Genomic DNA, 13,856 nt, shown 5'->3' with positions numbered 1-13,856 from the left:
TTACAATGTTTTTTTTTTTGTTTGTTTATTGTTCGAATTATAAACTACAACTGTAACTATGATTTGTTTAGTCAAAGACTAGATCTCATCACTATAGACTGTTTAAGTGCATGGCCTGTTTTGACATTTTGTTGCATCCTTATTGCAGACTTGAAGGAAATGTGTCTGACTGCTCTAGCCAACCTTACTTGGCAATCTCGTAACAAAGATGAGCATCCAAAGACCATGTTTTCCAAAGATAAGGTACTATCACAATTTTTGACAATGCAGAAAATAATGCTTTGATCTAAGTTGGATGAAATAAAAAAAAAAATCTGAATTTTCAGTATAATAAAAATACTTAGTGTGTATTTTTTTCTTTCTTTTTTTTTTTCTTTCAGGATATAATTCCGTTTATTGACAAATACTGGGAGAGCCTCACCACACGGCAGCGACCTGGGAAAATGAGTTGGCCAAACAGTATTGTGAAAACTATGGTAGGGATAGATCAGTATGGGTGCCGAGGTGTATTTCTTCTTCCCTTTTTTTTTTTTTTTTTTTTTCTTCATTTTATACGGATAGTACAAAACAATTGAGATAAGCAAGAAGGCACATGTGATGAACATTGCACATATACATGGAGTGATAGCGTCTAGTTGAGAAGTGACCCATTTTTGCCGGAGGATCGTGATCCGAGCATTCAGATCGTCTTAGTACGTGATGGTATCAGTGTTCGCTGTGTTCTCCGTGGACACCACCACGTCCTAGGACGATCTGAGTGCCAGGATCACGATCCTCCGGCTTCAATCTACGCGCGCAAACCGAAGAGACGTTTAAAGCAGGAAGACGAGCACACTACACAGGATCCATTTTCAGCACAAGTACAGTAAGCAGCCATGCTACAAGACTGTTTCAATCTTTCAGCTCCCTTTGTAGCATCTAAAGGGATCCCTTATTAGATAGAATATACTACAAAAAACAGGCTGAATTACATCTCTGAATTTTTACCCACTTTAAGACTTTAGGTATTTGCTTAATGTGAGCTAGACATTCAAGCGCTTTGTTTTTTCTTTTTTTATTTAAGCTTTTAGAAGCATTACATATGCATTTTTTTTTCTTAAGGAATTTTAACTTGCTTATTTTTTATTCAGAATAAAGGATTTTTTTTTTTTTTTTTTTTTTTTACTTAAAGCTGTATGTCCCTCTACGCTCTTTTCTGTTTTGGGGTAAAAAATTATTATTTAACCCTTTAGGGACCAGACTGCTAAGAGGTTCGGAGTATGGTCCTTGCATATGTTAATGGGGGGGGGGGAGTGGGGAGGGGGGAGGGGGTTGGCCATCCCTTTTCTGGAGCACCCTGCAGGAAGTATTCCCCTGCCCCCCCCACCCTCCCTCCTTCTTTTAATTTTTTTTATTTTTTGTTTTGCAAACCACTGTAGTTGCATATGTTACCTTTTTATTTATTCAGCACTTTATACAGCCTTGCATTCATTAAATGAGTATGACCTTTCTTTGTGATCTATGTGATAATGAAATTGTAAAGCAAGTTTGCCTCATTTACCTTTTTTATTTTTTATCTAGAATTAAAGGGTTACTCCAAGAACCATGGCCACAGTGATTTGAAGTGGTCATGGTGCCTGGGCTCTGCATGTGCAGCATTTCTTCATGAAACGCCTCATTTGCATTATTAGTCAGCCCAGAGCAAGAGTTCTAGAGTGCCTAATGTCAGTTCTGTGCAGATTACCATTCACAGTGTGCTTTAGCTGACTTCTGCCAGCCAATGAATGTGGACTAGACCAGCTTCTGCAATTTTGCAGAAGTATGTCCCCAGAGGAAAAAGGGGCATGTGAGCCCGGAAGTTCCCTGGGTAAGAGGGCAAACGTTAATAAAATTTGCCCTTTTTACCAGAGAACCTGACCAGGGTAGGTTTGGTTGGGCTGTAGTTCTTATGTTTTGAGTAAAATTGTGCAATGCATAAACTTACCAAAGAGTCAGAAGAGCTCTGTACAGTGTTAAGATGTGACTCTTATTAATGTATGATTTCAACATTTTAGACTAAAGAGCGAGATGTGTTTCTCGTAAAAGAGCATCCTGATCCAGGAAGCAAAGATCCAGAAGAAGACTATCCAAAGTTTGGCCTTCTTGACCAGGTAAAAAAATTTAACTGTGTAGTCGACTAGCAGTGTAAGGAGAGGAAGGTTAAATTGCTCTTCATTATGGGAAAAGGAAGAATGTTAAAGCGGCACTGTCATGCCGAATCCCGTTTTGTCTTTTTTTTTATCCCGCCTCCACTACATCCAATTGACCCCCTAGTCACCCCCAAATGCCCCTAAGCCCCCCACATTACCTATTTTTTATTCTTTATATTCTGCCCCGATCTTTATTCAGGGCGCCGCCATCTTTGTGTGGGTAGATGAAGTCCCTGAGGGACACGTCATCTGCCCACACTAGACAGACTGTGAGATTCCCGCACATGCCCAGTGAAACACCTGGACATGCGAACGGGAATTTCACCCATTCATTCATCAGACAGACGAATGAATGAATAGAAAAAAATCAAACAAACACTGAATATCAGTGTTCGTTTGCTCGTTCGGTTTATTACAATGAGGGAGCTACCGGCATGCAACTCCCTCCTTGGGGTGTTTTATTAGGTTTTTTGTTTTTTACAGTGAGCAGCTATAGGGGCATATTATTTACTAATACTAAGTAATCTTTACTTAGTATTAGTAAATTTGGCTGAAAGACCAATTTAGGTCTTTGAGCCTTTTAGTAGATAGCTCCCTGATACCGTGGGAATTAGGGAGTTATCTACTAAGCGGCTGCAAGATGCAGCCGCGGCAATGAATAGGATCGGAGTTTCATTCATTAGAATGAAATTCCGATACGAACAAAGTACCGAATTGCATCCTAACACGAATGGAGAAACTGGACGTGGCAGGACGTTCGGCAATACTGACATGAAGCATTGTGGGAACAGGGAGGAAAGCTAGGGATCATGGGAAAATTGCTCTGACCAGCGGAAATGAAGCACACTTTGCTCCTCCGCTGGTCAGAACTGGTCAAGCGGAGGAATCCTCCATAAGGCAAAGAGTTCCTACTTTGTCTTATGATTTTAAAGAAAACTAAAGAAGACAGGAAGAAAAGAATGACAGATCCTGAGAGAGGGGGAGAAGAGGAAGAGATTGAGGAAAGGTAAGTTCGGCATGACAGTGCCGCTTTAACTAAAGTGACAATTGTCGGGAAATCATATAAACTTCATATTTAAGTCTAAATTAGCTGAAGTGGCAGCATAGCTGACTTAGTATCTTCAAATTCTATTTATTTTGGCCTTAAATTTGACTTTTTTGATCTGACTTGACTTGAATTCTGACTTTTTCAGGTTATTCAGTAAAGTGATTTTCTAATGGAAAGCCAAAACAGCCTAATTGGCTAATTCCAGACAATTCTCACTTTAGTGAATAATTGTGTTTGTATTTATTACTACAACCCAGAAACTGCATATTCCTGGCATTCTCCCTATTAATGTTTAGACTTCATAGGATACTGCTTGAGGTGCATGTGTCCACAAGGCTAGTAATGCTGTATTAAGATGTTGTCCTCTGTATTAGCTCGTGTAATGTATAGACAGCATTAATTGTAATATGGTACTCTTGTTCTACATAACCATCCTTTTTCAGAAACACAAGCTTTATCTTGTCTGCATTTGTTATTACATTATAGTTCATGCTTTTATGTAAATGTTTGTTTTCAAATGTTTTAATGTCACTATTTCACAAATCAATGGTCCTCTAGGTTGTGTTGCATGAATTGCATTTATGTTTTCTCATTGGGGCACCTAGTGGTACGTATGTGGATTAAAATAGTGTAACAGTGTTGTTTTTATTTTCAGGATCTTGGAAACATCGGCCCAGTCTATGATAGTCAGAGACAAAGTAGTGCTGTATCCACTGGTGGGAGTTTAAATGGTAATTAATTGTTTATTATGTTACTTAAAGCGCCTCACAGTGTGTGATGGTCTACACATGGATAAAACTGGGTCAGTCCTTGACTAAATCCAAATCCAAATGTCTGACTTTCTTTGCATGAAACAGAATCCTAGGAACTGTCAGTTCCTTATTCGCTCACACCCAGTAAACACCTTTGCATTGTTTACTGAGGTGAATTAAGCAGTGGAGGAATGTGTGTGGGTGTGGCTTCTCCCCCCCCCCCCCCCACCCCCTTTTCACCTAGCATGTGATGGGCACCTTCTGTCTCATGATGTCTTGGGTGTGTTTGGGCATGTAGAGGTACACACTCTGATTGCATGTACCACTCGTACTGCACTGCAAATGATAAACTATTTTTTACATGCTGTGTTGATTCACTTAACATGGCATGTTAGATATTTATTTTTAATCAGGAAAAAATCTATAGTTTTGGAACTCTCACTGTATGCAGTAGTTGGTGGAGAGAGGAAAAACAAATTATTGCTAGTCTCCATGGTGGCCTTTCCATTATTCCCATTAACATGTGCAGCAGTGTGTATGTTAATGAATAGTGGGTTGACTTGGCTTACCAGCTTCTTCCATTATCCTTTGCTAAACGTGCGGTGAGTGGATGTGGAGACCTTTAATAAAAGGTTCCAGGTATTTACACTCTGCCCCTGTTTCACTTTCCAGTAAATGGGTTAAAAGTGGGGAGTTATTGTTTACCCACATATAACTTCATACAGGGGAACATTAGGTTGTCTTCCCCAGCATTTTAGAAAAGTTTGTTTATCATGCAGATAACAGTTGTTATTGTGTTCTAGATTTCTTTTAAATGTAGTGGGTATTTGGGTTATTGGTAAAGTTAATCATATCCCTGGAACTGTAACCATGTATGTGGAATAATAGGAAATTACGTTTACGAAAACTGCCTTTCCTGACATGCAAAGACCTCTGATATAAATCTGGCAAAATTGAAAACTCAACAAATACCTTTTGTGCTATATTCATGCCCCAATTTACATGTGACTCTTGAATATCCTCAATTGTGTATGTTTGTAGAGATTTATATTCCATTTTTCCCCATGTAACCTAAATTGCATTGCCCCTTCCATTAACATTATATAGCTTTTTATTTTAATATTCAAACTATGTCTCGCAGGTTCAGCAGGAGCCAGCAGTTCAGCCAAAGGTAGAGGAGCAAAACGCAAGCAGCAAGATGGCAGTTCAGCCAACACTGCCAAAAGAACACGGAGGTGAGGTTATAGTGCAGAGTTCTCTATAGTAATATTAACTACTTTGATTGAAATACATTTGTATTGATGCTAAAAGGCTTGGCAAGCATACCTACTTTATTAAATGTTTTGCGTCTCCGGTCAGGGGACATTGCTTGGTTCCAGAAACACCTGGGGCCGGAGCCCAAAGTAAAACTTGATGACTCCCATAGTCAAACAGAGATGGAGTTTTGTCATGACTTATCCCCGCCTTTCTGTGTAATGTCCTCTCCTATCTACCCATGAATAGTATGCTACTGATACGTGCGTCGGGTTCATGTTGCTCTTAACTCATTAGCTTCCAAACATGCCCAAGCCAGAAAAGGGTATCTTTGTTTATCATACAGTTTTGACCATTAAAATTCCCTGAACCTGGTTTGTACAAATAATTTTGGACCATTGAACTAAAACACGGGATATTGAGGACCATTATTATTGTGAGGCTTAGTATGCTGTACCTCCCATTAATACACAAATTTGTGTTGAGATGGTATATAGTACCAACATGTTTATCCAATATGTCTGGAATGCGCAATGACTGCTGTTGGAAAGGCTGTGGCAACAGAGGAACCTCCACATACGGTGTAGTTGCTTTTATGTATTGAACCTGTGGGAGATTAGCATCTAAGTTGTCGGGCTTTTATAGCCCTCCTACTCTAAACATGGCTTTACTTAATATTTACCACTCCTCTTTACCATGTCTGTGGTGCCATTTTAATTTTTAGTAACAAAAAACCTATAATTCTTCCCTAGCCCAGTGCTTAGAGATTATAAATACTCATGGAGAGTGGGAACATGTCTGAGGGAACAACTCTGAACATACTTTCCACAAATTTGAAGATTTTTGGGTAAACCTTCCTGTGACCCTTGACCAGTACTATTGCCTTGGCCCTCCACCTTCTGTGGCAGATGCATTTACATGCTCTGAATGGAGATGCTGAATGTTCCCCATAGATTCCCCATACTGATTGGTGCAGTGTTACCGCGCATGCGCAATAGCGTCTAATATGTCATCAACATTGATCTCTGCCATGGAGGCGGGGCCAGCTGTGGCAAGCCCGGCGTGGGGTAGAAGGATGAGTAAATTCACCTTCTCTGAGCAGGGTTGGTTACCTAAACAGCCACACCAGCACTAGTGTCAGAAATACATGTTTGGATTCTTGACACAATATTGTTCCTTTAAGGCATCGGCTGCATTGATATTCATGATCCTATATACATGGGACATATTTTTGGTTTGCAAAAAGGTTTTTATTTTATGTGGTGAAGTTCTGATGGGCAGACCATGCAATAAAATCTTTAATCATACCTGCCTTGTCTGAAATAGAAGGAAACCTACACATAGAGGTTAATAGCAGAATATAGGGTTTATCTTATCAAAGTAATGATAGGCCACTTTACCACCGCTCTAACATTTCATGCCCTAGTGTGCAATTCTGCAGTGAATGCTTTTCAGTGCATTGTCATTTATTTCTTAAAATTCTTCCAGTGACCCACTGTTCTCAGCACAGCGCCTTCCTCCTCATGGCTACCCACTGGAGCACCCTTTCAATAAGGATGGTTACAGATATATACTGGCTGAGCCTGATCCTCATGCACCTGATCCAGAGAAACTGGAGTTAGACTGCTGGGCAGGAAAGCCTATTCCAGGAGACCTGTATAGAGCATGTCTGTATGAAAGAGTGCTCCTTGCTTTGCATGACAGAGGTGAGTAGGAGTGTTCCTAATAATCTACCCAATGTCCTATTGTGTCCCCTTAACTGCTATTGTATGTGTACGCTTTATATTTTATCTTTATCTAGTCTATTCCATACTCCCTTTTATATGCAGCCTTGCAACATTCCTGTTAATATTTCTTTGGTCACACGGCAGGGTAACCATCTGTCTATTAATTCAATGTATCACTTTCGTTCAGCTCCTCAGTTGAAGATATCTGATGACCGACTAACGGTTTTGGGTGAGAAAGGGTATTCAATGGTGCGAGCATCACATGGAGTGAGAAAAGGTTCCTGGTACTTTGAGATATTCATTGATGAAATGCCCCCAGACACCGCTGCAAGACTTGGATGGTCTCAGGCCTTGGGTAAGAACCTCTAGTGTTTCTAAGCAACTAGTAGTGTCCTAAATAATACATAGAAGAATTGAGCTTTGACTAATGTAATAGGGCAGTATATATATTTAAAGTTTTTCTATATAAACTGACTTCTGCAAAAAGAATTGCACCTCTAAATCCGACTCTGAACTATATAACCTCATTAGTTTCTCTTTATTGTTCCATCCAGGAAATCTGCAGGCTCCACTCGGCTACGACAAGTTTAGTTATTCCTGGCGCAGCAAGAAGGGAACAAAATTCCACCAGTCGATAGGAAAGCATTATTCAGATTCCTATGGACAGGGTGACACGTTGGGCTTTTATATTCACCTCCCAGACGAAACGGAGACTGCACAGTCTTTGCCTGACACTTATAAAGATAAGGTACTCTAATACTGTGCTACTGTGTTTCTGTGAAACCCAGGCAAGTGAAAATGTAAGACTGTTAACAGAACATGTTTATTAAACTGTTACTCCAACTAAAAAAAATACAGTGACCAATGCTCCTCTGATGTCACTCCCTCTGAAGTGAAAAAGAGGACTTGAGTGGCACGGAGGGGTGCTGTTCCACCTTTGGTTGCCAATGTGCTGTGCGGTTTGACGACAGACCTCCAATATAAACAGTATTGACAATAGCCATCCAAAACTCTTGTTCTGGGCTGGCAAACGATGCTGCTTTTGGGTGGGAGTCACACTTATGGCAACAGAGGATCTATCTCTGTATGTGCAGCCTTTCATAGTGAAACACTGCACATACAGACTCAAAGCACCATGATCACTTCAAATCCCTGAAGTGGTCATGGTGCTTGGAATAACCCTTTTTAAAAAGGTTACATTGACTCTTTTGTAGAACATTATTCTTCACTGCATGCTGGTTGAAGTGTGTATGTATGTACTTGTGTCAGTTAATGAGTGGTTCACTGGCTTTGCATCTCTTCCTGAGTTGTTTCAAAGTTGCAAATATACTCTAAGGAATCCATGTTTAAAATGGAATAATGAGTCAAAAAGGTGATTCTTTGTTGAACTAATTTGCATATACCCACCCAGAATCCCTTGCAGTAGTAACAACACAGCAAATTTGAGATTTCTGTGGACAAAGCAAGTCTTCTAGCTTCACTAGTGTGCAGATCTGTGTTTAACAATGTATTGACTTTCAAATGACTTCAGGTGGAAGGGGTTTTAAATCTTTTTTTTTTTTTCTCCCTACCATCAATCCATCAATTTCTTGGTTTGTGATGTATGTATGTATGTATCTCATCTTTTAAGCCTTTATACATTTTCTCTTTGAAAGGCATTGATCAAATTCAAGAGCTACCTGTATTTTGAAGAGAAGGATTTTGTTGACAAAGCAGAGAAGAACTTAAAGCAGACTCCAGGCACTGAGGTAGGTCCTGCTGTAATGAATGATGAACCCCCCTTTTAACATTTTTACAGCTCAAATTACACAATCCTGATATGTTGGAATGCTTTTCAGATGGATGAAGTCTATAACAGATAATTTCTTCATATATTGAGACCTGACACTGTATTGTTTACCCTGGCATTCACATTAAAGCCAGGAGCCTGTGCGCTATATATCCTTTGTTTTTGTTTTGTTTATGGTGATAAGGCTAAATCATTGTAAAGAACGAAATGCTACATTCCTATTATCTTCTGTTTAATCCTAGATTTAAGTGGACAGAATTTGGAGACACATTTATGGAGATAAGATTTTGTTGTATTGCTGCTTTAACATTTGCATTCCAGCCTCAGCTTAACAAGCACATTTTGCTCACTTTACGTCATAAATTCAGTTAGGCAGACAACTTGCAAGTCATAAATATACTGTTGATGTTGTGAGTCTTTGACTACACTAGGTCAGTGTGTGTGTATATATCTCAGTTAGTGGAGGATATGGGTTTAAGGTCTTATGCTGGGCATAGATATATACTGGGGCACTTTTAAAATCAAGATTGGAGCTTCCATTGTCCAAATGTCTGCATGCTCATAATAACGAGCAAATTGTTTGTTATGTGGATTGATTTGTTTGTTTTTTACTCCAGATTGTATTTTATAAGAATGGAGTTAATCAAGGTGTGGCCTTTAAAGATGTTTTTGAAGGAGTGTACTACCCTGCCATTTCCCTATACAAATGCTGCACAGTAAGTTTATAAATGTAGCACATACGCTCTTAAATATGTATCTCTTGTCCTTGTAAAGTGTCTCTTCTCTGTCTGTTGTAACTAGTGCTGCATAAAGGAATCGGTCTATTATATGTCTGGTGTACAAGTGAAACTGGCTATAACTTTTTATTTTTATTATTTGTGCACAGGTGTCTATAAATTTTGGACCATATTTCAAGCACCCTCCTAAAGACAAATCATTCCGTCCTGTGAGTACTCTTCCAGAAAGAACGGAGTTCTCTATGATGTGATATTGGAATACATAGTGTGTTAACGTGTATAATGCAATAATGGCAATCATGCATAGTATTGTATCCACATAATTTAACACTCCTTCCTAAAATTGAACGAGCAGGGCTTGTTATGTTTATGCACTGTGTAAATACATATATGTCTGGGACTAGCCAGAGACAACTGAGACTAAAGAGTAAGTGTGGAAACACATTGCTGTCTATTTCCATTGTAACCCTGGCTCATTGCCATGGCACTTGAGAAATCTCCTCTGCCCTTGATTAAAATACTATTAGAAAAGGACATTGCCACACCCGTTGGAGAAATAAGAATTAAAGTGCATATAAGCTGCAATCTTGATTTGTGAGCACAGATCCCTTGCTGTAAGACCCCCCTTGCCTAATAGAATGCATCAGACATGAAAACTTTGCAAACCTGTGGTTCTAAAGGATGCCTTCTGATTTCTTTCACAGGTTAGTGACATGGCCTGGAATGCTGTTGTGGAACATACATTAGGTGATGTCCTTTACCACGTGGAGACAGAAGTTGATGGTAGAAAAAGTCCTCCGTGGGAGCCTTAATTAGAAAAACAAATAATTTTTATTTTTTCCCCCTATCTTGTGTCAACTATAATCTTCATGGCAGCTTAAAGTTCAAAAATCTTTAAAATGGCCTTTTTACATCACTTCATCTTCAGGTGTGCGATAGAGGGATTGCTTCAATTTAATAATTTGGGTATTGAACAGGTTTTAAACCTAAAATAATCACCCTCCCCCCTACTGCAATTTGGCATTTACTGCATGTACAGCACACCTTGCAAGTTTTAACAATATACCCCACTTTGCTCTGTTTGGACAAAAATGTCAGTATAGCTAGTCAAACGAATTCTGTTTGTCTGACAGTTAATGCTTATTGTTTAGTGCTACATTTAAAGCCCTTGATTTATGATTACAGTTGTAGAACACCTCATGCTTGACAAAGCTGTGTACAACTATAGCCAACATACAAGTCTCCAATGACCAGAGTTCAGTGATCCATTGTTCCACACTCCCTGTGCATGATGTCTTGTATTCCTTGCCTTTTTTGGTTCTAAGTCCATTAGCCAAACTTGGCTCTCTACTGCATGGCTTGGTAAAGTCATAAGAAGAAGTTGACCTTCATGACCCTTTTTAGATGGTTGTTTATATTCAATATTAATTACCCAATTTGTCACCTTATTTTTTTGATCCTTATGTAAAGTGCACCTTTCTAATGGGTTAAATTTACATTTTAAAAAGTGCATATGCTTCCATCTCCCTTTTGGATAACATACATTTTAGGAGTATCGCCACACAGGCAGAGCTGGCTTCTCCATTCTCTTCTGAAGCAGAGAAACTGTTAAAATTAAATCCTTTTACTATAATGCCCTTTCTTGTATGAATGTAATAAAGGGGTTGGCAATAAACAATCCTGAATGTGGCATGGTTTAAAATCTCTACCAAGTGGTGGTTCATATCCTAGAATTATGACTTAATTCTGTGGCTGAAACTGATTCAAACACACTATACTGGTGACTCAAATTTTTTTTGGTCATTCAAATGCAAATCAAAATCTGCCCTGGACTACATTGCCAAACTTGGTTCTCAGATGTAAAATATTGTTTACTCTTTAAGTAAATGTGTGAAATAAACTTTTTTTTTTATGGTTTACATTCTTGCATTATTTCTGGTGTAATTTAGTATAAAATGCTCTATATTTAATCGGTAAAATGAAAGGGGGGGAAAATCCTCCAATATCTATATGCCGATATCCACTCATAAGTGAGTGTGTTAAATACAGACCTTGATGTCTAGGTTGTGTAGAAATGTATTGTTCACTATTAAGTAGATAACCTCCATAACACAGTATAGAGAATATCCGAGAAAGTAAGATTAGACTAAATTATTAGGTCCAAATTCATTAATCTACATGAATCTGGACTACAAAAAAACGCTACTCAAAAAAGTGAGGGGACTGGAGAATTGCCATATAACAGATTAACACCTAGGATACTAGGCTTCGTTAGACGTTTTACCTATGTATGTTCCTATTATAGGGTAGGTAACTGAACTGGAAACATATTTTTTACCTTCAATTTGAAATTCACCTTAAATTAATTTTTAATTCTCACTTTAGTGGCTAACCCTTTTAATGTATGTTTGTATCTTTGCGACACTTTAGAACACATTCCCCGTTTTAATACAGAACCGCATGATATGCACTGTGTAAGCACTGCAAGTTTATTTCAATTTTGAAATCTGGTTATAATTCTTAACAGATTACTATATTCTATTCCTTTGTAGACTTTTATTTGTATTTTTGAAACACTCTGGGCACCTATAGAAAATTAATGTAACTGATAAATTTTGGCCTCAATGTGTGTAGTGTTTTGGGGTTGTTTTTTTTTTTTTTACCAAGTCTTTATAATTTTTTTTGCACACAAGTTTTGCATAACTTCAGGGCCGGTGCACAGGATCTACTGTATCCTCTACCCGGTTTGACAGGAAGCGAAGATCCTCCACTGCGGTCTGCTTGACCATATTACCTGGAGGTCAGCAGACACAGGAGGAGACGGGGTTACAAATGGATGGGCTGGGGTAAATGAGACACATGGAAGGGTTTGGGGAGGGGGGGAAATGACACATGGAGGAGCTGGGGGGAAATGAGACACATGGAGGGGCAGGGGGATGAGACACGTGTGGCGCCCCAGGCCAATTTTCACACCGGTGCCCAGTGGTTTCTAGTTATGCCAGTGCAAGAAGCAGAGAGGCATTTTATTTTTGGAACCTTAAATTCCCATTGCTAATGAGCCAGGAAACCAATGAAGTTGTTCACTAACCCACTCCCCAGCTTGCTTTAAAACAAAAAAACAAGAGCCAAGAACAAAACTGGTGAGCCATATTTTATTACAGGATTTTAGAATACAAAAACTGTCAACATAGAACTGTAAAATAGGCTGCAGTGAGGCACTACAGCTGTTAAAGACTATGGGCAGTAATGCTTATGTTTAAAAGTGTTATGGGTACCAGGAAAAAAATAATTTCTAATCAACTAGCATTCACTTATTTACAACTGCTGACCCTGGGTAAGTTCCAAGAATAAGTGGTTACTATTATATACCATATTTTCTGTATAGCTGTATGTAGAGCATCATTCAGTATGGGGGATCCACTGTACCCATGCGGATCAGGAATAGCGTTTGCTACCATATTGATAGTTAGTACCACATTGTTAAGCAAAGGCATACGTAGTATAGCGGATTTAACAGGGAATCTACTTGGAGGCATTGATACAGTATGTCATTAAGTGTGTCATTCAAGAATAATCTGAACATAACCACTACAAATTAAATACATTAATAAATAACAATCACATCATAGTTTAGCTTGCGACAATATAAATATTAAATAGAAATAAAATGTTGTTTTCACAAGTGGGTCATAAATAAATACTTATTTTCTTTTAATAAATATTACAGTGCAAATACATTAATTTCATATTTGTGGACTAATAGTTTTGAAATGGCAAATGTAAATATATATGTGTGTATGTATGTAGGCGTGTGTACAATGCATAGCTTATATAGGCACTACAAGGCCTCACACTGGTACTACCATACCATAAAGGGGTTCAGATATAAAGATAACGTCAAGATGCTGGAGAACTTTTTTCATTTGCACAGATTGTTTTTTCTCTGTTCCTCTGTCTGCTCTGCTCTAATAGAGATGGATGGTACCACTGTCTGATTATAAATACCCCAGCTCAGCATAGATCAGGAGTTCTGTGCTGAATTGGAATAATTCTGAAAGTAAGCTATTTTTCTAGTTTCACTTCTTTTGGCACAACATTTGTAACGTGAAACCCTGACCATTCACACTTAAGATAAAAATCCTGTAAGAATTGCTTAGGCGACATGTTTATCTGACATTGGCTTAATTATAGTATTTTGCAATTTATAACCCATCTTGAATCAATCAAAATGTGATTTATGTGGTTGAAACAAAAACAAAATCAAATCGTTTGTTAAAGCTGTTAACCTACATTTGTAATTATCGTCATCCAGCCCGGAGCTGTGGAGAATAAGTGACAATTTCTGTGCAAAGCAATGCAGATTGTCACAAATGTGAAATAA

General features: G+C 38.5%; 1 protein-coding gene across 2 annotated transcripts in view; it reads left to right on the top strand.

The window, feature by feature from the left end:
* The window catches only part of ASH2L (ASH2 like, histone lysine methyltransferase complex subunit), a 21,323-nt gene extending 9,929 nt beyond the window's left edge, over positions 1–11,394 (top strand). For both annotated transcript variants that reach the window (XM_063448405.1, XM_063448404.1), the window contains exons 5-16: positions 149–243; positions 381–476; positions 2,034–2,129; positions 3,872–3,947; positions 5,110–5,203; positions 6,711–6,928; positions 7,137–7,304; positions 7,504–7,697; positions 8,605–8,697; positions 9,356–9,454; positions 9,625–9,684; positions 10,180–11,394. In XM_063448405.1, the coding sequence (XP_063304475.1) occupies positions 149–243; positions 381–476; positions 2,034–2,129; positions 3,872–3,947; positions 5,110–5,203; positions 6,711–6,928; positions 7,137–7,304; positions 7,504–7,697; positions 8,605–8,697; positions 9,356–9,454; positions 9,625–9,684; positions 10,180–10,287 (1,397 nt within the window). In that variant the 3' untranslated portion in view covers positions 10,288–11,394. The remainder of the gene's footprint in view (positions 1–148; positions 244–380; positions 477–2,033; positions 2,130–3,871; positions 3,948–5,109; positions 5,204–6,710; positions 6,929–7,136; positions 7,305–7,503; positions 7,698–8,604; positions 8,698–9,355; positions 9,455–9,624; positions 9,685–10,179) is intronic.
* Positions 11,395–13,856: the final 2,462 nt, after the last annotated feature.

This window comes from Pelobates fuscus, chromosome 3 (assembly GCF_036172605.1).
Source record: "Pelobates fuscus isolate aPelFus1 chromosome 3, aPelFus1.pri, whole genome shotgun sequence".
In the NCBI taxonomy this organism is placed as follows: domain Eukaryota; kingdom Metazoa; phylum Chordata; class Amphibia; order Anura; family Pelobatidae; genus Pelobates; species Pelobates fuscus.
Note: the sequence above shows the minus strand (reverse complement) of the source record. Positions and strands in the feature narration are given on the sequence as shown.